This window comes from Canis aureus, chromosome X (assembly GCF_053574225.1).
Source record: "Canis aureus isolate CA01 chromosome X, VMU_Caureus_v.1.0, whole genome shotgun sequence".
Classification (NCBI taxonomy): Eukaryota; Metazoa; Chordata; class Mammalia; order Carnivora; family Canidae; genus Canis; species Canis aureus.
The window spans coordinates 66,310,079-66,331,832 of record NC_135649.1 but is presented as its reverse complement, the minus strand read 5'-3'; the positions used below and the strand labels follow the sequence as shown (position 1 = coordinate 66,331,832).

General features: G+C 45.6%; 1 protein-coding gene and 1 long non-coding RNA gene across 2 annotated transcripts in view; one reads left to right on the top strand and one right to left on the bottom strand.

Annotated features, from left to right (window-relative positions):
• The window catches only part of SLC16A2 (solute carrier family 16 member 2), a 116,122-nt gene extending 99,760 nt beyond the window's left edge, over positions 1-16,362 (top strand). The window contains exons 2-6 of the mRNA XM_077887563.1: positions 2,443-2,587; positions 6,494-6,944; positions 7,927-8,070; positions 11,949-12,177; positions 13,831-16,362. Coding sequence (XP_077743689.1) covers positions 2,443-2,587; positions 6,494-6,944; positions 7,927-8,070; positions 11,949-12,177; positions 13,831-14,051 — 1,190 coding nt within the window. The 3' untranslated portion in view covers positions 14,052-16,362. The remainder of the gene's footprint in view (positions 1-2,442; positions 2,588-6,493; positions 6,945-7,926; positions 8,071-11,948; positions 12,178-13,830) is intronic.
• On the bottom strand, positions 106-20,682 carry LOC144307631 (uncharacterized). The gene is made up of 4 exons (XR_013374422.1): positions 14,927-20,682; positions 12,617-12,802; positions 3,061-3,154; positions 106-500 (listed from the first exon to the last, which is right to left on the bottom strand). It is a non-coding gene; the product is annotated as an uncharacterized LOC144307631 (long non-coding RNA).
• Positions 20,683-21,754: the final 1,072 nt, after the last annotated feature.

Genomic DNA, 21,754 nt, shown 5'->3' with positions numbered 1-21,754 from the left:
GATGAGAAAGTTCGGGTTTCCTGCTGTCCCAGGTCAGTACTTTTTTGAAGCCAAGCAGCTGGGGCTCAAGTTGGTGCCCCAGCAAAGCAAAGATTCCTTCCTGGTGGGGATCTGAGCAACCTATTAGGCACTAAGATAAGAGACATAGTGGAGTAGCTGTGATCTACCTCAGACTGCACTCCTCTGACCAGCTTGGGATTCCACAATTGAAGAGAGCCAGAAGCTGGCCTGGTACCTTGCTCAGGTGATACTCAGTGAATACTTTTTTTTTAAGATTTTATTTATTTATTCATGAGAGACGCACAGAGAGAGAGGCAGAGACACAGGCAGAGGGAGAAGCGGGCTCCATGCAGGGAGTCTGATGCGGACTTGATCCCGGGACTCCAGGATCACTCCTTGAGCCAAAGAAAGGCACTTAACCGCTGAGCCACCCAGGCATCCCTCAGTGAATGCTTTTTAATGATGATGATGAAGACTTGGAACATGTTCAAAGGAGAGATCTGAAAGTAATTACTGAGTTAGAAATTAAAGCTAAAAAGAACGTTTTATTAACTAAGGAAACTAATATTATTTTGCCTAGAAAAGAGGCCCACGAAGAAACTTGTTAACAAGTTTTCAAAGAAAAAACCTGAAAAAAAAAAGAAAAAAAATTGAGCTTTCTTTCTGAGGGGTAAGCAAAGGGAAATGGGCTGGAAGAATCTAAGTAAAAAGTAAATTTCTTCTTCCCTGGTAAGGATTGCTATGGACACTTAAAAGCCCTTATAAGCAGAATAAACTCTTCTTATTTGAGTTTGGAGTCAGGGATTTCCCAAACATCGGCTCTGATGAAGGATTTCAGCATAAAGGTTACATGACCTCTTTCCTTAGAAATCTCTGGGTGGCTTCTAAATCTGCCCTGTGTTCTCATTCAATTCTAGGAGGACTTTGTGGAATTCTCTGCTCCTTAGTTTTAGCATCTTTACAGGACTGTTTCAGTGGCCAAAATAAAATTTACCTTAGCTCCTGAAGGCTTAATGCCCATGCTCCTTGACCCTGAAGCTAAATAGAACAGTGCTTAAGGCTATAAATCTGGCTTAGCATGCCTGGAAGGGCCTAAAATGTTGGCTAGTCCAAATCTGACCCCAATTCTTGAATCCCCTGTTTTATATATAGCATCAGCTTGCAAATCTCCAATTATGGAAAGCTTCATTCATCCCAATAGAAGACATAATACAATGAACTTTGGACTAGGAATAAGAAGAGTTGGGTTTGAGTCCCAGCTCTGCCATTAACTTGCTGTGTGATCTTTGGTAAGTCCCGTCACATTTCTGGACCTGTTTCCTTATCAGTAAAATGGTAGTGGAGGACTTTTCTTTTTTTTTAGTTTATGTTGGTTTAACTGCTGTAATGAATGGCCCTCAAAAATTCAGTGGCTTATAGGATAAGAAGTTTGAGAGACTCTTAATTATTGCATACAAACTGAGGGTTACTGGAGGGGAAGTGGGTGGGAGGATAGGGTATCTGGGTGATGGACATTAAGGAGGGCCCTTGATGTAATGAGCACCGAGTGTTGTGTTTTTTTTTTTTTTTGAGCACTGAGTGTTATATGCAACTGATGAATCACTAAACTCTACCCCTGAAACTGATAATACACTATATGTTAATTAGTTGAATTTAAATTAAAAAAAGTTTCTTCATTTCTAATGCAATGTTCAGGGAAGGGGTTCCAGATTGGAGAGGGAACTTTACTTCCCGTAGTTATCTAGGGGCCCAGACAGAACTGATGGCAGTTCTCCCAGTCTTAATACATTGCTTACAAGGTCACTTTGCAGTTGTAGCTCACAAGAAAGCAGAAATCTCATGAGAGTTTTTTATGGTCTAGGCCTGGGAGGGGATGTGGGTAACTACATGTTATTGGACTAGGAATAAGAAGAGTTGGGTTTGAGTCCCAGCTCTGCCACTAACTTGCTGTGTGATCTTTGGTAAGTCCTTTCACATTTCTGGACCTGTTTCCTTATCAGTAAAATGGTAGTGGAGGACTCTTCTTTTTTTTAGTTTATGTTGGTTTAACTGCTGTAATGAATGGCCCTCATTATGTAACTACATCCTATTGGTCAGAATTCAGTCATATGGTCAGACCAAACAGCCAAAGTAGCTGAGAAATGTAGTACAGACTTGTGGGGACTAGCTAGAAGATCCCATCATATACTTGATCTCCAAAGGCTCCTTACCCCAGCCCTGAAGTTCTAGGTGTGTTTGTTAACTAAACTCCTGGTTCTCACATTGTCCTGCTCAAGTGTTATGAAAGGCACCTAACCTCTCTGACCATTAGGGACCAGCAGAATGGCAGTGAGGCCAATGCAGTGTTGCCTGTGAAAGGCCAGAGAAGAAGAACTGAGATACCAGCTGCATCACTGGGTACCACATTAAGCTAAGTTGTCTTTGTGCTTCTTTTCTCTGCAGCATGGGTAGGAGCCCTCTCAATGGGCATGATCTTCTTCTGTTCTCCCATTGTGAGTATATTCACTGATCGTTTGGGCTGCCGAATCACAGCAACTGCAGGGGCTGCTGTCGCTTTCATAGGCCTCCATACCAGCTCCTTCACCAGGTAAGGCTAGGAGTTGCTGGCTTTGCCCAAGGCTGAAGGCTGGCTTCTTTCTGGGCTTCAGCTAGGGACACTTCTCATTGCAGAATCCACTGTGGCCCTTTCCATGTAGGGCCCTCAGAGACCCTGCTTCTGAGAATAATTGTCTAATAGGATTCATCTAGGTAGGGTCTCCAGGACACATTGGTATACAATATCCCAAAGAGGACCCAAGAGTTCTAAAGTGGTGGGAGAAACCTAAGCTTGGGAGTTCATAAAGCTAGGCCTAAGTCCAGTTTTGGCCACAAAAATGGCTATGAAACAATTAATAAGTACCATTCCCCCATCTGGGCCTCAGTTTCTATATCTGCAACATGAGGGGATTAGACCAGATGGTCTTTTAAGGTCTCTTCCAGCTCTGCCAATATTCCCAATATGCTACACAACTTGCCTTCCTGGGAATGAGCTTCTGGAATGAATCCATGTGAAACACCTACCTTACAGGATTCCTGAGGGAATCTTATGTTGAAAAAGAAGTCAGCTGAACCCAAGGCTGTTTAATATTTCTGGCTTCTTTCCAGGTATTTTTGGCTGCCAAAATATGGATAATTTGGGAAAAAAAATCATGTATTGGGCATGAGAAAGAATGTTTAGCAGCATCCTCCACTAGAGGTCTGGATCTAGCACCCAGCTACACAGTTAGGCCTAGACTAACCTCAGACTCTGGTCTGGTTGGTGCTACTGTCAAAACTTGGTAGAATCAGGCAAGAAGAAGGCTATAAGTTCATTCTCTGGTTTCTTTCTGCCAACCTCGCAGAAGCATGTCTGCAGGAGAAGGGAGAAATGAAACCTCCACCATGGCCTGAGGAATATGGGACTCTAAAGAAGTCTGTTGACTTTCTGCCAAAGACACTTTGGAAGTTATTATACCTCCTACTTCCAATCTGCCTGGGCTGGTATATGAGAATGCCGGCCTGGGGACATGGCTAACTTGTCAGAGACTTGCTTTCTGATCTTGGGTCACCAGAGAAGGACTACAGTTATACTCTCTAGGCCTAAGGTTCCATCACAATGGAGAGTAACTGTGTTCTGTCACAACTGGGCCCTGTGAAATGGAGCCAGCTTTCTGTATGACTTGAGCATTTCTGGCTACCCAGCCTACCTTCCAGCAGAGCTTGGATATGGCCTACAGTGATTTCCTGGCTTGACCCCATCCAACTGGGACAGAGGAGGGAAAAACCATGTCCTGCTTGGAATGTGCTCAACCCTCCTTATGGCAGCCCCTCTAAACCCTTTTAGGATCCCTCTAGTGGTTGGCCTCATTTGCCCTTAGCAAGCTGGTGCTTGGCCCCTTGAGGGAAGGAGCTAGGCCTCAGAAGTGGCTCTAGTCTCAGCACTGTTTTTTAAAGTTGAGCAGAGCAAAGTGTAAACAAATTAGCAACATACGGATCCTATTTATCTTCCAGTACACATGAGCTCAGTTGCAGGAGGGGAAGGAGCTTAGATGTATTTTTTTCTGGCACTCTTCTTTAGGCACATTGGAGTAGGCATTCTGTTCTCCAGCCCCAAAGCCCTTCCCCATCCCCTTTGCCTTTTCTGTAAGAACATCTTTAGAGCCAAGAAACTTTCTGAATGGCTTTATGTCCAGGGGAAAAATGACTCTGCTTGTGGCTAGAGCTCTAAGTCATCCTTCCTGTTGTCTGAATCAGGGCTCTGAGTTTTTTTTTTTAGCTGGCATGAGATAAGATAGAGTGTAGGCACTCTTGGCAAGCCTATGCGGGGGCTTCCTGTCTTGAGGCCCCAACTTTGGTAGAAATAGATCTACCAGACAGCACTCTGAAATAAATACCATGCTTTGCTTCCACTGGACCTCTTCTTGAAGATCTTCCTTAGACCTTCCTAATTCCTTTCCCTTAGACAAGGCCCCCAGACCAGGCCAATCCCCAAAAAATCTGACAGAAGAGGAGCAGTTGGCTTAGCTATCTGTTCCAAGTGGAGGCAACCCCCTTTTAAAAAAGATTTTATTTACTTATTCATGAGAGACACACACACAGAGAGGCAGAGATACAAGCAGAGGGAGAAGCAGGCTCTATGGAGGGAGCCCGACGTGGGACTTGATCCCGGGTCTCCAGGATCACACCCCGGGCTGAGGGCAATGCCACACTGCTGGGCCATCAGGGCTGCCCCCTTTTTAAAACTAAAGCTTTTGCTCATATCCAGTGAATGTAAGCAGATGAAAAGCAATATTGCCATTTGCAACAATGTGGATGGAGCTAGGGAGTATTAAACTAAGTGAAATAAGTCAGTCAGAGAAAGACAAATACCACATGATTTCACTCATGTGTCAAATTTAAGAAACAAAACATGAACATGGAGGGGGGCGGGAAATGAGAGAGGCTAATCATAAAACAGATTCTTTTTAAAAAATTTTATCTATTTATTTATGAGAGACACACAGAGAGAGGCAGAGACACAGGCAGAGGGAGAAGCAGGCTCCCCATGGGGCACCAAATGTGGGACTTGATCACCGGACTCTGGGATCACACCCTGAGCCAAAGACAGACGCTCAACCACTGAGCCATCCAGGAATCCCAGGTTCTTAACTATAGAGAACAAATTGATGGTTACCAGAGAAGTGGGCTGGGGGATTGGTGAAATATGTGATGGGGATTAAAGAATATACTTGTTGGGATAAGCACTGAGTGTTATAAGGAGGTACTGAATCACTATATTGTACACTTGTAAGTAATATTGCACCATATGTTAACTAACTGGAATTTAAATAAACACTTAAATAAAAATAAAAACAAATAAAAACAATGGTGATATAGCTGTCTTAGAACCATGAGTGCTAACACCACATCATCTCTATAACATAGGCCTAGTCCTGTGCTGTATGAGGACTGGGTCCATCTATGGGGAGCAACTGCCTGACCATGGAGAGTATTAATTAGTTAAATGGTCAGATAAGAACTATTGCAAAATATGTGGAGGCTTCAAAAAGAAAACAAAATTCTTCACTAGGTTGTGCCAGTATTGTCTAAGGGCAGATAGCTGGCCAACCTGACTTTTCCATGGCCCTTACTCTTCTGACATTTTGCCTTCTGTTACAGGGGCTTATGGCCACAGCAGAACCCAAGAGTTTTAAACCAGAACCTGTCTTACTTGGTCAGGCTCACAACTTCTTTGAGGCTCCACTTCCCATCAAGCAGCCAGGCTACTCTGGGAGGCTAATCCATATCATTCCCAGCTGCAGGAGCTAGGCTCTGGAACTTAAAGGGACTTCTTACTTCAGGATCCCCAGGGGGTCATCTAGGGTCTGGAATAAAGGGTCTTGGGAGAGCCAGACCTTGGGTAGGGCTGGGGATGAAGTGTCTCTCAGGAAACTACCAGCCATTTTCTGAAATATGAAGGGCTCTGAGCATAAAGAAATATAGTAGAGTCCCATGGATGATCTTGACCTTCCAGGATCTTGGCTCCTTGCAGAACTTTGTTGTTACTTGGGATAAAGCTGGCTGCCAGCCTACCCACGGTGTCTAGTGAGCAGAAGGTTAAACTGTTCTAACGCCCTGACTTACTCCTTATAGCCTCTTATCCAGCCATTGCATAGGTTGGTTCTGGCATTCTTTTAAACAATTCTCTCTGATGGAGTGCTATGATTCAAATTAGAGTCATGAAGATCTAAAGTCAAGTCTAAGCTTTGCTGATCCCCAGTTATGCTACACTGGTTAAATTACTTCTCTGAGCCTCTGTCTCCTCATCTGCAAAGTAGGGATTATAAAGTCCTGTTCTTTGTCTGTTCTGAGGGTCAGTGGTAAGTAGGGCTGTGGATTAATGATGGGGGTATGCAGGTCTCAGGAGGGTGACGGGAGAGGGCAGGTGGATTTCTGGTCAGGCTTCTATGAATAGCTCTTGGTGTTTCTCCCACAGCTCACTAAGTCTGCGTTATTTCACCTATGGGATTCTCTTTGGTTGTGGCTGTTCCTTCGCCTTTCAGCCATCCCTCGTCATCCTGGGCCACTACTTCCAACGTCGTCTGGGTCTGGCCAATGGTGTGGTGTCTGCTGGGAGTAGCATCTTCTCCATATCCTTTCCTCTTCTCATCAAAACTCTGGGAGCTAAGATCAAGCTCGCCCAAACCTTCCAGGTGCTGAGTACCTTCATGTTTATTCTTACGCTGCTTTCGCTCACCTACCGGCCACTCCTACCCAGTTCCCAGGATACCCCAAACAAGAGAGGTGTCCGCACCCTGTGCCAACGCATTCTGTCTCAGCTTAGAAAGTACTTCAACATGCGAGTATTCCGCCAACGTACCTACCGCATCTGGGCCTTCGGGATTGCTGCTGCTGCCCTTGGTTACTTCGTTCCCTATGTACACCTGGTAAGGAATACTACGAGGTGGACCCACTTTACCTCCATGAAGCTGCCCTTAGCCTGCCCGAAGTCCAGAGGGTGGGGTGGAGGACAGTGAAAGGGCAGAGCTGGGACCTTTGGAAAAAGAGACCAAACAATCTTTGAAGAGACCCAGAGTGGGAAAGAACACAGACTGACCTCAACAGGAAAACGATGGAGTTCCTTAGGCGAAAGCCCATGCCTGTGGTTTCCCCTGACTGATAAATATAGACAGGTTTTCAGGAGAAGATAAGCATCACTGGGATGGAGAAGACTGGCCCAGATGACTCAAGGATAGAGTTTCCTAAGAGTGTGTTCTATGGAATGCTGGTCTTTGTGGTCAAATGATTTGTTCAGGAACCAATATATAAAGTCTTTCTAGCTTCATATTGTGGCAGTCTTTTAAAGGTACCAAAAAATCCAGCAGTAAAAGAAACCCATTTAGCTTTGTTTAACCATTATCCACCCAAATTATACTGCCACAGAACTGTTAGTTGTAGTCCAGTCATTAGCTTCCATAGACCTCGTATTTCTTAAAACACACTTCTGGAAGTGTTACATGGAGGTTGGTGGATCTTCTCCCCTGGTGACCTGATGTTGCCCCATGTTATCAGTTTTGGGTCAGGAAATGGGGAGATTTGAGGGGAGCCCTTGGATTTTCTTAGTTGTTAAGGCTGTCTGTATTCTATCCTGCCAAGGCTTAGAAGGGGCTTGAAGATACCCACTCCCTTCAGCTATTGCTCAGAAGCCCAGAATCCAAAAAATCAAGGCATATGAAGCCTTTTTAGCAATTAGAAGCAACCAGAGAGCTTGTACTGGTTCTAAGGCTACAAAGTAGGGGGTTACAGGGGAGGGAGCTCTTGCCATGGTCAAGGAAAGTAAGCAGTAGAGGGTTTTGAATATGCCAACTGTTAACCAGTCAGCTCCTTTTCTTCCTCCTGTCCCTGGGGTCCTGGTGCTATGCTTTTCAGATGAAGTATGTGGAAGAGGAATTCTTGGAAATTAAGCAGACCTGGGTGCTCTTGGTGTGTATTGGGGCTACCTCAGGCCTTGGGCGTCTTGTGTCAGGCCGTGTCAGTGACTCCATTCCTGGACTTAAGAAGATCTACTTGCAGGTAAGTGTGACCACCTTGCCCTGACCACAGTGGTGTGGGGGGGGGAATGTCCTGACACAGATGCTAGGTTACCTCCAGCCTTTGAGATAGAATGGTAGGTTGTGTCATTACCATTCCCTGGGCCCCACCTTTGACATGAACTTGTTGTTCAACATGGGAAAGTCAATCAAATTCTCTGAGCTTCAGTTTCCCTTGCTTTCAACCGAAGACAATCATCCTTGTACTGCCTCCTTCATCAAGATGGAGTGAGAATCCAATGAGAGTAGTGTGTAAATGGAACTAAGAACACTTTTAGAGAAAGCATTTATTAATAATGGCTCTTCCATATGAAATAGGGAAACTAAGGCCAGGAGTTAGATGCTGTCCCCATTGAGAATTGATTTCCTTGCCTCCTCATACTCTCTTGGAAGGCCTTGGGCATCGGTAGTACTGTGTGGCCCAGTATTTCTCTCCTTTAAGTCCAGGTTCAAGTCATTTACTTCTTATACTTCCAGAGTTACTTGTACCAAGCATTGGCTCTCAAATGCTATCTTCCTGATTGACAGAAAAAAAAAGTGCCAGAAAACACAACCCTACTTCCCCTCTATGGGACTCACTTTCCTCATTTGTGCAATAAGAATAATTCTTGCCTTTCTTATCTCACCTCACAGGTGAAGAACAAAATTTCTTTTGATAGGCGTGACCAGGGTTTGGGAAGTAAAAAATGTTATAGCCATGCAAGATTTTAATCCTTTGGACAGTAACACAGTCCCTCATATTGTGGAGAGTAGCCACCTAGATGTTAGAGAGGCCACTTTCTGTGTGAATTGAGCTCTGATCTGGCTTGAGACTACTGTTAAAGCTATCTGTCTTTGTCTACCTGGCAGCAGTATTGCCTTTCTGACCTTGTTGATGCTTTTTGTTCCTGCAGCTGGGTTAACCAGAAGGTACATGAATGTGGAACCCTGTGAAGGGGAAACAGCAGCCCCTCAAAACATGTGGCCACAAATAATCCATTAAAAAAGTGGCTGAGTTCTGAGTCTCCTGGTAAAGCTTTAAAAGCAATTTCAAGGGGCCCTGACATAGAAGGCATTTCTCTGTTTTCTGACAGCCCCAAGTGTTCTCTTAAATACTCTTAGATGTCTTAAACAAGAATATGATTACAGTTTTCTGTTGTGTTTCAGTCTAAATTTGCAAAAGCTGGTGAATCTGCTTTGTCAGGGCTAGGGGTGCCCTTATGGCTCATCCAATCCAACTTCTCATTACACAGAAATTGAGGGAAAGACTCATACAGATAGTCATGGCAAAATTGAATTGATATGTAGCACTTTTCTCATATTCCACTTTATGCTAAGTGGTCGGTGACAGAGCTGTGTCCCAGAGATAAGTGACTTGACTGAAGTCAACTCAAAAGACTGTGATTGAGATAAACCAGTTATGAAATTTTGGATTCCTGTGAAAATATCAGCAAATGCCTTATCTGGGTAGCTTTTTGCATAGGAGAATGTGTGGCTTTTTCAGCCTCTTCCATATGCCACCCCTCTAGTCTTCCCTGTCATTATCAGCTGCTCCAAGATGCTAATGGTGTTAGAAATCAGGGTAAACTAGCACTGGGCCAGGACTTTATCTTGAGGAAAAGGAGCAGCCCTTGCCTAGCCATATAGCTCATTTCTCACCACAGTCCCTAGGAGATAAATAGGGTCCAAGCAGCTTCTGCTTTCTATTGTGCAGAGGGAGTTCCAGGGAGTTAGAGGCATTAACTAGTCAGAAGCAGAATTAGGCTTAGGGCCCAGTGCTTCTGCTGATCACTTCCTCTACCCACCCAACACTTTCTCTCCCCTTTTCCAGTCTTACTTAACCTAATGTTACCACTTAGAGTAATATAAAATAATCTTAGAATGTTATAGCTAAAATATATCTTTACTGATTGTAGTCCAACTCCTTCATTTTACAAATTGAGGAACTGAGGCCTAGAAAGGGAAAGTGACTTGGTTCAAACTCTTCTTGCTGGCAAATGTCTCAGGCAGAAAGCACAAGACATGGATAAAATTCTTTCTCTTGAGCTACTCAAGATAATCCATCACAGGCATTTGCCTCACTTTCTCCCTGGGTCAGATGCATTAAGTATAGGCCTGGGAGAGGAAAAGAGTGTATACAACTTCAGGTTCTGAAGAGATATCCACTAGACCCTGTAGTTCCTACTATTGGCAAAGACAGGTACATATATCTGGTGTCAAGCCCCTGGACAGTCTGCTAGAAAGAAATGGTGATAACCTGCAGGACAGCCTCACTTTGGGCCAATTCTTGATGTCTGATTCTCAGTTCAAAGAGGGATTTTTAATTTCTAAACTTGGCAAGGCCTCATGGAGGGTGTTAAGGGCAGCTAGATACAATAGGTTTAATTAGAGATGATTGAAATCAGTTAATGGGGTCCTTTGTGTTGTGTAATGGTATTAACTCTTAATTGCCATACCATTATGGCTTGGTTGATAGGTGGGTCTGGTTTTTATCTTATCGTTGTACATGAATCTCTTAGAGGTGAAGCTGGGATATCAGAGTTCTTATTCCTAGATTCCAAAACAGCCTTGGAAAAGTTCAAAAGTCATCCAATGAAGAGATTTCCTCAGATGGCTCAGCCAGGACATTTCTTATTGTTTATAAAAACCAACTGACCAAAAAAACAAAACAAAACAAAGCAAAACAAAACAAAACAAAACAAAACAAAAAACAAATAAACAAAAACCAACTGACCATCCTAACAAATCCACTGCCAGTTATAACACAGAAAATCTTTAGGGCTTGAAAGAGCCTTGACCCTCCTACCCACCCCATCCATGTGGTCATGTGATGGCTTACCCTTCCTGGGTAAGTTTGCTTGCCTGTATGTGAAAGACTAGAAAATCCTGAATCCTATCAAGGACTTCGTAAACAGATCAGGTCTTAGCCCTGACCCTGGGATGACCTGGCTCTGCTGACTAGAGTGGGTGGAAAGGGGTTTATTTCTCTGCCTGCACCCCAGGTCTTCAGTCTGGCTCACTGACACAGGTTGCAGATGACCTTAATCAAAAGACCAGTTGCTCTTCTCTCTGTTCAGTGGGAAAAAAACAGCTCCTGGAAAGACAGTTTCTTTGATTTGAAGTCATTTTGCTTATCCCCAAGAAAGCCTGGTGGCTAGTCAATGCCCCTGAGCTGGCTTCAGGCTCCCTAGAACCACTCCTAGTGTCTTAGTTCTCCTTAAAGTCCCCTTTATTACCTTTATATGGTGCCCAACCAAGTCCAGAGGACCTCCACAGCCATGCTATCTGACATGGGTGGCGTGTCCCGTGTCCTAAATCATAAGGAACCCAAGTGAACTTCCCAATGGTTTATGTCATGACAGTGTGTTTTCTAAAAGCAGCCATGCACATAAATAGGCACTGGGTTCTTCCTCACTTCAGGAAGCTGTGCCTTCCATTCATGCCCCCATCTGAACATCATTCAAGTTCCCTTCCTCTTAAGATATCTTACTTGGATCTGAGAATACCAGCATGGTCTGATTCCAGACCTTAATGCCTGGGACAGCCAAACACAAGATCAGAAAAACAGCAATTTCCTTTAGCCTGGAGTCCAGTGAAAAGACGACTTCTTAATTACAGGGGCTATGTCCCCTAACTTAAAAAAAAAGTCTTGATGGAATCACTGTTAAACAGGGGCTGTCTTAAAAATCTTGAATCCTTCAGTGCAGCACTTAGAAGGGGCCTAAGTAACCGGATAGCCTAACTGCTCTCTCTCTCTCTCTCTGTTGACACCTCCATCCCAGTTTATAGATGGTAGAAATGAAACCCTAAGAAAGGAGATATGATTTGCTATGTGGTCTTGACTGACAAGCACAACATGACCTAAGGCCTTTGCTCCTCTAGGTCATCTCCTTCCTGCTCCTGGGCCTGATGTCTATGATGATTCCCCTGTGCCGGGGCTTTGGGGGCCTCATCGTTGTCTGCCTCTTCTTGGGCCTGTGTGATGGCTTCTTCATCACCATCATGGCCCCCATCGCATTTGAGCTGGTGGGCCCAATGCAGGCCTCACAGGCAATTGGCTACCTCCTTGGCATGATGGCCCTGCCGATGATTGCTGGGCCCCCCATTGCAGGTGAGGCTGATATTACAGGGAGGGCATGAGTGGGGGAGTCCTGTCTTACCTGGGCCCTAGCAATCCTGAGCACCTTGGCTTGAAGTCCCTTTCACTCTTATTCTCTATTTAAGAAGCCTTGTTAGAGTGCATGAAACCCTTACCACTATATTTAGTATACATGCATGGATTCATTTTTTTGAGAATGGGCTTTTCATGGCTGTTTCCATGGGGTTTTATTTTAGACAGCCTAGCTGATTCCAGGAGGATAAAGAAATGAGTTTCATCTTCTTGATCTTTCTGTTGGTCCAGTATCTTTCTCTCTCTCTCTCTCGCTCTCCTCTCTCTCTCTCTCTCTCTTTCTCTACGTCTATCTCTATCTCTTTATAAAGGTAATTATTTGCAAGGTAGTTGTGCAGAAAGAGAAGAGAAAGTGGATCCTAGCTTTATTAAGACTTACAGACACACCCCTTCTTCTCTATTGGCTTCTGAACTGAGCCTGTAGAAGAGATTTGATTAAAGTCAAATCCTAGGACTGGGCCAGTGAGGCTTACTTCCAGCAGGTAGCAGGCAAAAATGTTGGCTTGCAGTCTTTCAATACTCTCAGTTTCCTTCTCCACTCTCCAAGAAGAGCATTGTTGATACCCTAGGGAACATGGGAAACAAGAAAAAACAATGAAAAGAGAACTTCATTTCTTTTCTTTAAAATTTATTGCAAATATTGATTTATATCTCTAGGCTGGCCAACTGGACTAATTCAACAAATATCCCTTGAACGCCGATTCTGTGAAAGGCATTGTAAGGGCATGTAATGCTGTGTGATAGTGACAGAAGATTCCACCCATGCCTTTGTGCAACAGCCACACTATTCACTAGGGAAGGGGAGCCTCTATCCAGTCTCTGATCCCAGAGGTGGAGCCCAGAATCCACCTGTTTTTCCATTTTGCTTACCATCTAAGCAGCCCAAAGGCTTATTTTCCTTTCCTCAGTAGTATTTCTGGGCTCATTTTTCCTATGAGGTACCCCACATTAGCTTCTGAAGGCAAGCAGGGGAGTTCTTGCATACCACGCCAGCCATATTCATGGTATTGGCAACTTATAGAAACCCAAAGGAGCCAACCATATCTGTAACTGGGATGAAAAATACACATATAGCCTTCTCTTAGGGTGAATGGAAACTTCAGAGAGAGGGAATTTCAGAGAAAGAGGAAATAGGAACTTAGCTGAGTTGTTCCACAAGAACACTCTAGTCTAAGTTGGGAGTTGGAGGGTATATATCACTATGAATCAAGGCAAGACCTGGCCATCTTCTGTGGAACTCTTTTAAACTGGGTTCCCTCCTAACTCCATACCTAGGAGTGACTAGAAGTTAAGCTGTAGCTTCATGAAAGTAAAAAATGGAGAATTTTAAGAGAAGCTTCATTAGCCTCTTTCATAATAGGCATTAACCTCAAGGGCCTGCAGCCCCATTATCTCAGGGAGGAGCCACCTGAATTTGTAACAGAGCTTTTATTTTTTACATTAGGAATGTTTGAACTGAAGGGGCATTTGGGTCAAGGTAGTGCAGGCCAAGGTTCTCTGGATGGGCATTATTATGGTCCCTAAATGAGGCAGAGAGCACCTTTGGGCAGGAGAGCAAAGCTGAACTTGACTTGTCTTTCTTGACTGTTTCAGGCCTACTCCGCAACTGTTTTGGAGACTACCATGTGGCCTTCTACTTTGCTGGTGTGCCCCCCATCATTGGGGCTATAATCCTCTTCTTCGTCCCTCTGATGCATCAAAGGATGTTCAAGAAAGAGCAAAGGGATTCCAGCAAGGATAAGATGTTGGCCCTTGATGCAGACCCCAATGGGGAGCTGCTGCCGGGATCCCCCATCCCTGAGGAACCAATCTAATGCATTTTCCTTGCCATTGTATGCTCCTCCCCAACCCTTTGCCTTCACCCCACTCTGCTCAGCATTTACATTTTTGCCATCAGCACACTTGTTCTCAAACATGCACACACAGCAGTTCAGCCACCTGACCAGCCCCTTCGAGCCAAAGCTCCTGTTAAACTCATTAACCAAATTCTCCCTGTGAATGCCTTTAAACTTGCTAGGGTCCTTCTCTCAGGATCTAGGAAAGCTTGGGATCTCCCTGGCCTTTGGAACATCTCCACATACTTTCTAACACCTGGAGATGGTACCTACTGGCCCCAGCTTGCTAGTTACCCACTAAAAGCAACTTCCAAAGGTGCTATTGTGTCCCTAGGAGTCTGGTGGGAAGACCCAAGCCTCTGTGTGCTCAGGAGTTCCTTGCCATCTGTCCTTGGGGGCCATTGGTAACGGGGCAGAGAAAGGGCAGAGAGGTAAAATCAGACAAGGAGACTTGTTTAGTCTCAGAGCTTCTGAGGGCTGTGGCTTCCCAAGAGCTGTGGGTGACATTACTTTACAAATGTACAAATAGTCTCCCCATCATACAGTTGGTTAACAATCTGCCTCCTTCTTCTTTTCTTCATTTTTTTCCTTTACTCCTTCTTCTTCCTTCTCTTCCCCCTCTATTTCTTTTTATGATTGTCACGGATGTATGGGTGCTTGAAGACAGAGGGACCTAGAGCTTGGTCCAATCAGCCTCACCTTGGCCCAGCCCACCCCTAATATTATCATCAATTCCACTCATCTCAGGCTGAGCTTTACATCTCACTTTTTGGCTCAAGCTGCTATAGCTATAAACTGGAAGAATAGAATATCACATAGGGAAGGGGCCTTAAATACCATAAGGTTCCACTCACTGATTTTTACAGATTTCCCAGGCCAGTGCATTAACCTGCAGGCACTTCCAGCTCCCCATCTGTGTATTCACCTGTCAAAATGCGAAGAAATTACTTTCATCTCAGCAGGCAGAGGAGCGACTGATGACGGGGAAGGGCATGGTTGGGGGAGGGGCAATAGTTATTGACCTGGCAAAGGACCAACTCCTCCATTTCTCATTAGTCATGATAGGTTAATCTTTCCACCTGGGGCAGGGCAGGAAAGGGACTGTTTTAGGGAAAATCCCATTCCCTACCTGGATCCCCAAAAGGTAGAAGTGGTAGCTGCATGTAGGATTTAACAGTTTCTTTTAGAAAGAGGAAATCTTAACCTTTACCACCCAGTATGTCTCCCATGCTGGGCATCCTGAGCCACTCTGGACATTAAAGGTGCCAGGAAAGGTAGACTCTGGACCATCTTAATCCCCCTGAAATAGGTGCCAGATGCTTACCTATGTTCAGATTTTGGGCAACACTCTTGCTGAACAGCATTTCCAGCCAGGCTGTGTCCAAGTTAGCTCAACTCACCTCCTTAGGAGCTCAGTCTCTCTCCTTACTTGGTCTCTTTGTATTTCTTTCTCTCTATTCTGGGCCTTTGTCTGTTGTGCTCCTGTTACCCTAATTTTTTTTGTCACCTTCTTATCAGGCATCCTTGGTTGTTACTTGGAGCTAACAGTGACTTGCCACCCTAACTCAGAGCATCCAGGGTCAGGAGGATGAGGAGGTTCCCTATGAGGGGCTCCAAAGAAAATAGTGGTCCCTAACCATAACATTTTCCATTACAAACAGGCAGCTGGGGCATGGTTGGCTTATGATGGCCTCATTCAAGGCCAACGTCCTGCTTTTATTAACTTCCCAAAGGAAAACTCACTGGCTCTTAGCCCTGTGGGTAGTAAGGGGCCTAATTATCCTCCTGGCTCAAATAGCATGGGACAGGGGAAGCTGGGCCCCAGGAGCCTTGTAACTCCAAGGAGAGACCATTGAAAATATTGGAGCAACAAAACCCCTGCTCCCATTTCTCCTGTCCCTCCCCCACCAAGTCATAGGAGGGCAGTCTCCAGGGCCTCCTTTGTTGCTCAAGGTGAAGATAGCTCTTAAAAATCAGGCTGCCAACCACTTCTCTCCAGATGAAGGAAAGACATTCACAGGTCCCAAATCTGCCCTATCAGTTATCACATAACATAGTTGGGGTGTCAGTTTATTTCTTCCACATATGTGCATGTACATGTGTGAGCTTGTGTGCTTTTGGAGAGAATGTTGGTTGGTGAACGCAGCTCAGTATTAATATTTAGGGTATGATGCAGCCTCTAATGCAGCACAGTTAAATCTAGGAGAACGAACAAAATTTGGGAGCTTGAGATCTGAGACATTTAAATCCTCAAAAGGTTTGGAACAAAATAAACAGATCTAAAAATCTAGATTTGGTGTGTGTGTTGCCTATAGGGTAAAATAGTTTTAATCTAGTTAACAGTGGGAAGTTTGGCTTCAAAACTGAAATCTCATTTCAAATAAAATTTCGGCCAGGGTCTTTACTCTCTGTGAGAGCAGAAATTGGAAAAGGAGCTATATATAAAAGGGGCTTGGAGACGGATGGACTATTCAGGATTAGATTTTTAGGGAGCCCTGAAGTGGAAAAGTAGTCACTTTACAAGATGAGAACACAGTAGCTGAAGCCAAGTGGAGGCCTTACCAAGGCTACCACCTTGCTACATACATGCCATGTTGAGAATGGACAAAGACCTTAGCAACAATCCATTTTAATTCTCTCCCTTGTTATCTATGGGAGAATGTGAAGGGACTGGTATAGCTGGGTAACAGCCAGACAGCAACAGACCCTGGAATTGAGGGTGATGAAGGAGAGAGACCTACAACAAATGACAAAGCTGAGAGTACCTTTGTCCATCCTCTGCATTGAATTTAATGGGGAAACTGAGGCCTGGAGAAAGCAAGGGACTGAGCAGGTTCACATAGTTCATCAGTGACAGAGCATGCCAAGACATGAACTTCTGGGCCAGTTCAAACCCCTTATTTTACAGATGAGGACATACATACTTCTGGTGTTCTTGCTTTCCAAGCACTCCAGACTTTCATGCAGCCTTGGCCTTGGAATGCTGGTCCCACCTACTGCTTTTGACCCCCAGGAAACCAAAAGGTACAAATAAAGTCCATCTCTCTGTGGTCATATACTGAACACGGGAGGGGTAAAGAGAGGGGGCTGGTTTTCTCTAAGAGAGGGTTTACTACTCTGCTCTTGGTGACTGTCATTTCTCCCCTGACTCAGTACAGAAATCCTCAGGCTGCCAGCCTCCTTGTCTCCTCCCAAGGAGACTAATTACTCTGCCTTGCTGCCTAGCTCTAGGCCCTCCCACACAAGTTCCGCTGCCCCTTCAGTCCCTCCTCTAGTAGCCCCAAAACCCCAGTCTTTTGATCACTTAGAGCATTAGATTTCAAAGCCATGGAATCCTATACTTTTTATGATCACAAGCTCTCCTCCAGGGCCTTTTCATGTCTGAAGAAGGAGCCAGCAGCTCCTCTCCACTTCTCCACAGCAGCAGAGTAGGCCCCCTGAAAGGAATAACAGATGCCCCCAGGAAATCCCTGATGTCTGACAGCTGGTGCCTAGATAGAGTGGGTGCTGGTTTGAACTAGAACCCTTGAAGGAAGTTCTGAAATTTTAATGAGCTGAAATATACAGGAGACTCCAGAGGCACAAAGAAAGGGATTAGATATCCAAGTCTTACAGGGATTTAGGAGGTTTTGCTTTAGAAGGCCCTCAATTCCTGCCTTTCAGCTCTCCCTAGTGGTCACCAGAAGCAGAGGTCCATGGCTGATTTTCAAGTCAAAAAACTATTTTCTAGGGACCTGCTATGTGTCAGGCACTTTGCTAGAACTCGGGGATTTCAGAATGAAAGAAGCAGAGGTGGAGAAAACAAAGAGAAAAAAAAAACAAGAAAGAATTTGTACTATTTTTTTTTCTGAGATACTTTTTTCTCCTGGATCCCAGCAGCTCAGAGTTTACTGACCTCAGAGCCTTTGAGACCAGACAGGAACCACCAGGGCCCTTCCAATACCAAGGCCCCAGCATTTCTACCTCCTCACTGGCGACTGACCTCCCTCTAGCCAAAGCCACCTGGAAGAACTATGTACTCTACAGCATTGGTTTCCTGCTGAGCAGAGCCCAGCTGGATAAAATTAGCCCATTGCTCACATCTAACAAGTGCCAGAGCTGAGCCCAACAGCACTCTTGCCTAGCCAGTAGGAAGCGTGGACGGACAGCACCTGTCAAGCAACCCCAGCCCACAGCCTCCTTGCTCCACAGGCCTACCTGCTCCAGGGATGGAAGGCTAGAGGCAGGAGACCACTACCCTTGTTCCACTGCACACCCACCCTACACTGCCCTTGCAATGACTGGGCCCTGGAATCCATGGATGGGGGTGCTAATCAGTACCACTTCTCACCAGGTGTCCACATCTACCTCATGCTCACACTCTGGGAGTGCCTGGGGATGGAGATGGGGCTGGGGTCCCTGGGGCCCTAGCTGCAGCATCTCTTGGTTCTGCCACTGGCCTCTGGTCACCTTGGGTGGGGAAAGGCATGGTTCCTGCGCCTCCATGGCCCTCTATCCACTTCCATGTCTGGGAAGGGTAAGAACCCAGGAGACACACCACTGAGATATATCTGACCCTGCCACTCAGATGAGAATCAGGACGGCCCAGGGCAAGGGGGTGGGAAGGAAGCCGGGAGAAACCAGCCCCAGGCCCTGCCAGCTGTCTGGGGAGCCAGGTGAATACACTGCAACTGTCATAGGTCTTGGGATCAGCTCCTCCTCCATCCCCCACCCCTACTGCCCTGCCCATGCCACCCCCACCTAACACTTTGTCTAGAGCCCTGGGGGTGATCCAGGCTGAATGGGCGACAACCTCTTCTTGCCAGCAGTCCTCTTCACTCTTTCCCGTACCTGATCTGGCCCCAAGACCCCAAGGGCTGAATTGGTTTGCAGCTAATGAAGGATCTAAGTGATTCTAGGCAAGGGGCTCTCAGAGATGAAGGGGCTGGGGGTGGGAATTGCCTCCAGGAAATGCTTGGTCCAGAGCAGCCATCCTCTTCCCCATTCCACTCCAACCTCCTTCCTTCTAGGCCTGGGAGGCCACCTCCTCCATACAAGTCAGCACAATGGGGCTGCTCCTTCCAAAGAATGAGCCCATCCTTCAATCCCACGAGTCCCCTGTAATAGTTGTCCCAGAACTCCTGGGGAGGGGTGGCCAACCATGCTGGTGGGAGCTTCCAGCTCAGGTAGGCTCCCTCACCACACAGTCCCTGGGTACCACACAGGGTGAAGCTGAACCCACACCAGCTGCCCTAGGTTCACACAGGTGAACTAGTTAGCAGGATTTCCTAGGCTTGAGAAACCTCCTCCAAACCTAAACAGAGACCCAGGAATGGACCAGATGGACTCTAAGATCCCCTCTTGAATTTGCTCTCCATCCAACACTCCTCTGCCCTACTCTCCACCAACTTGCTTCATTCAGCCACTTGCCTGAGTGGGAGTGAAGGAGAGGGCCAGGATAACCACATCCACTTCTCTCTCACAGACAGCCACATTCACTCTTTCTCCTCTCGGGTGCAGTCTTTGCAGTCTTCTGGGACGCCCAGCCCTGCAGTTCCATCCACCTCAAAGCCTTGAAAAGACCAGACTTTCCTCCTGTCAGGGAGATCTTTCAGCTACTTGCCTCCTCATTCATCCTGTTGCCTCCCCACCCAACAGGGACCCATGTCCTTCATCCTTTAGCTCCATGAACACATGGGTCTTTCCCCCGCACATCTGAACACAGAAGCTCCCTTCAAGGACAACAGGGTGCCCTCACCTTTGGGTGGGCAATTTACAGTTCACAGATGCTTCCATAGCCCTCATCACATTTAATACAACCTCTGGGTTGGATTAAACCCTTAATCCTGAGAGGATGAGATGGATGTTCTTATGGAGAGAAAGTGAAGTCCAGAGGGGAACTAAGTGCCAGTTTTCAAACCCCTTCTCCAAGACTCTTTCCACACTTCCTTACACAAAGTTGGGAAGTAAGTGACTGTCTTTTCCCAGGACTTCTCAGAAAGTCTGCTTGCTGCTTCTGGAGACAGTACCTGCTGCCCCCAGGCCCACTCTGTCCCCCAAGGAAAACTGTGGACAGTGAGTGGCACCATAGCCTCAAGATGGAGGCATGAAGGCTGCAGAAGCTGAGCCAGAGTCCTTGTACAGCCCCCACTCACCCACCCCAGCCTCTGCTATGGAAAGAGAGGGATGAAGAGGGGAGTCTGGAAGAGTAATTAGGAGTCTCTAATCTGCCTTTCCATGGGAATACACAACATTGTCTTCTGGGTTCCTCTGTGCCTCAAAATGGAGGTAAAACTCCAAAATGAACTCTCCTGTGTCTTACTCCCTCTGTCCTCTTATTATTCAATAGAATTATCACCACTGAGGGATAATTTCCAAGGCTTTGTTTAATGCTGATAGACCCAAAAGGAATCTTTGTCAGGTTTGGTTATTAAATGGGGAGAGAACAGTTCCTGGGGGGCCCTGCTTTTATGGGAAAGGATTTGTGTGTCTAAGTGGTCAACATTGCTAGCTCAAAGTGCCCCTCTTTTTTAGACTTCCAGTGCTTTGCTAAGCCTCAGAGAGGGGATGGGAAAAAGTAGCAAATACCATGCAATTAAAGGTAGGGAAACTCCTAAGGCAGCACCTGTGGAAAGGAAAAGTGGAGAACATTCCTAAACTTCTGCCCACACACCTCAGTGAGGTGGATTTGTTCTGTATATAACTCTCAGTAATCATGGCCATTACCTTCCTCCTCATCTTCCCCGCCCCCAGGTAAGATATTCCTTTTATCTGCAAGGGAGCTTAGTCATCTAGCAGCCCCCAGCACTTGGTACCACATTGTTTGGTAGGCTCTAAATTTCCTGATCCCAATAAGTCCTCACCTAAGCCAGGACACCTTACTGAATGCTGAACAGCTTCAAGAATCCAAGCCAGGTCCCTCCAAGGTTAGGACTCATCTGTCAACCAGGCTAGGCCTGGAAGGCAAGGACAGCCACTTTCAGGGAAAGTCAAGTTCTAGGCAAAGCTAGTTCTAGTTCATTAGCTCTGTAAATAGTTATAACTAGTGAACTCCAGGAGTACTTTAAATATTATGTTGACAGAGCACAGGGGCTACAAACAAGCTTACCTTAAATCTTCTTCTAGTCAACTAAGTTCTTTCTTCACAATCATTGGTCAATATAATTAGGGGCTGTCATACCAGAAGGAAATCAAAGATCCAAAGAAGGTCAGGATTAAAACAGTGGAGAGCTTCAGATCCAGTAATACACACAGAATACAGTGTGACTCCTTTAAGGAATTCAGAGTTACCTCAAAGTCCACTGAAATTTCTGGGACTGATTTTTCCCTATTTCTCCTATGAACAACAGATAAAAATGCTGAATATTATATATAAAACAAATATAATAAGACTCTGAAAGGTGGAGATAAGTCAGACCAGCTAGGAACCTCAGAACCTGAGGGGTGACTCACTTGAGGTGAGTTTCTTTTTTGCCTATGTATCCCAAATGTGGTGCTGGAGAAGCCAGAAACCCAAACATACCAATGGGAACTGACATAAAAAGCCAATGAAAATCTTTCCCTCTCTAGCCAAAGAATCATGAAAGGGTCAGCCTAGAAAGATAGAAAACTTCTCCTTAATAACCATTCTATTTCAGTCAAACACCATGGAAAAAACCATGGTCCCAGCACCACCCCAGCCAGCAAAGGCAAAGTGGAGAGCC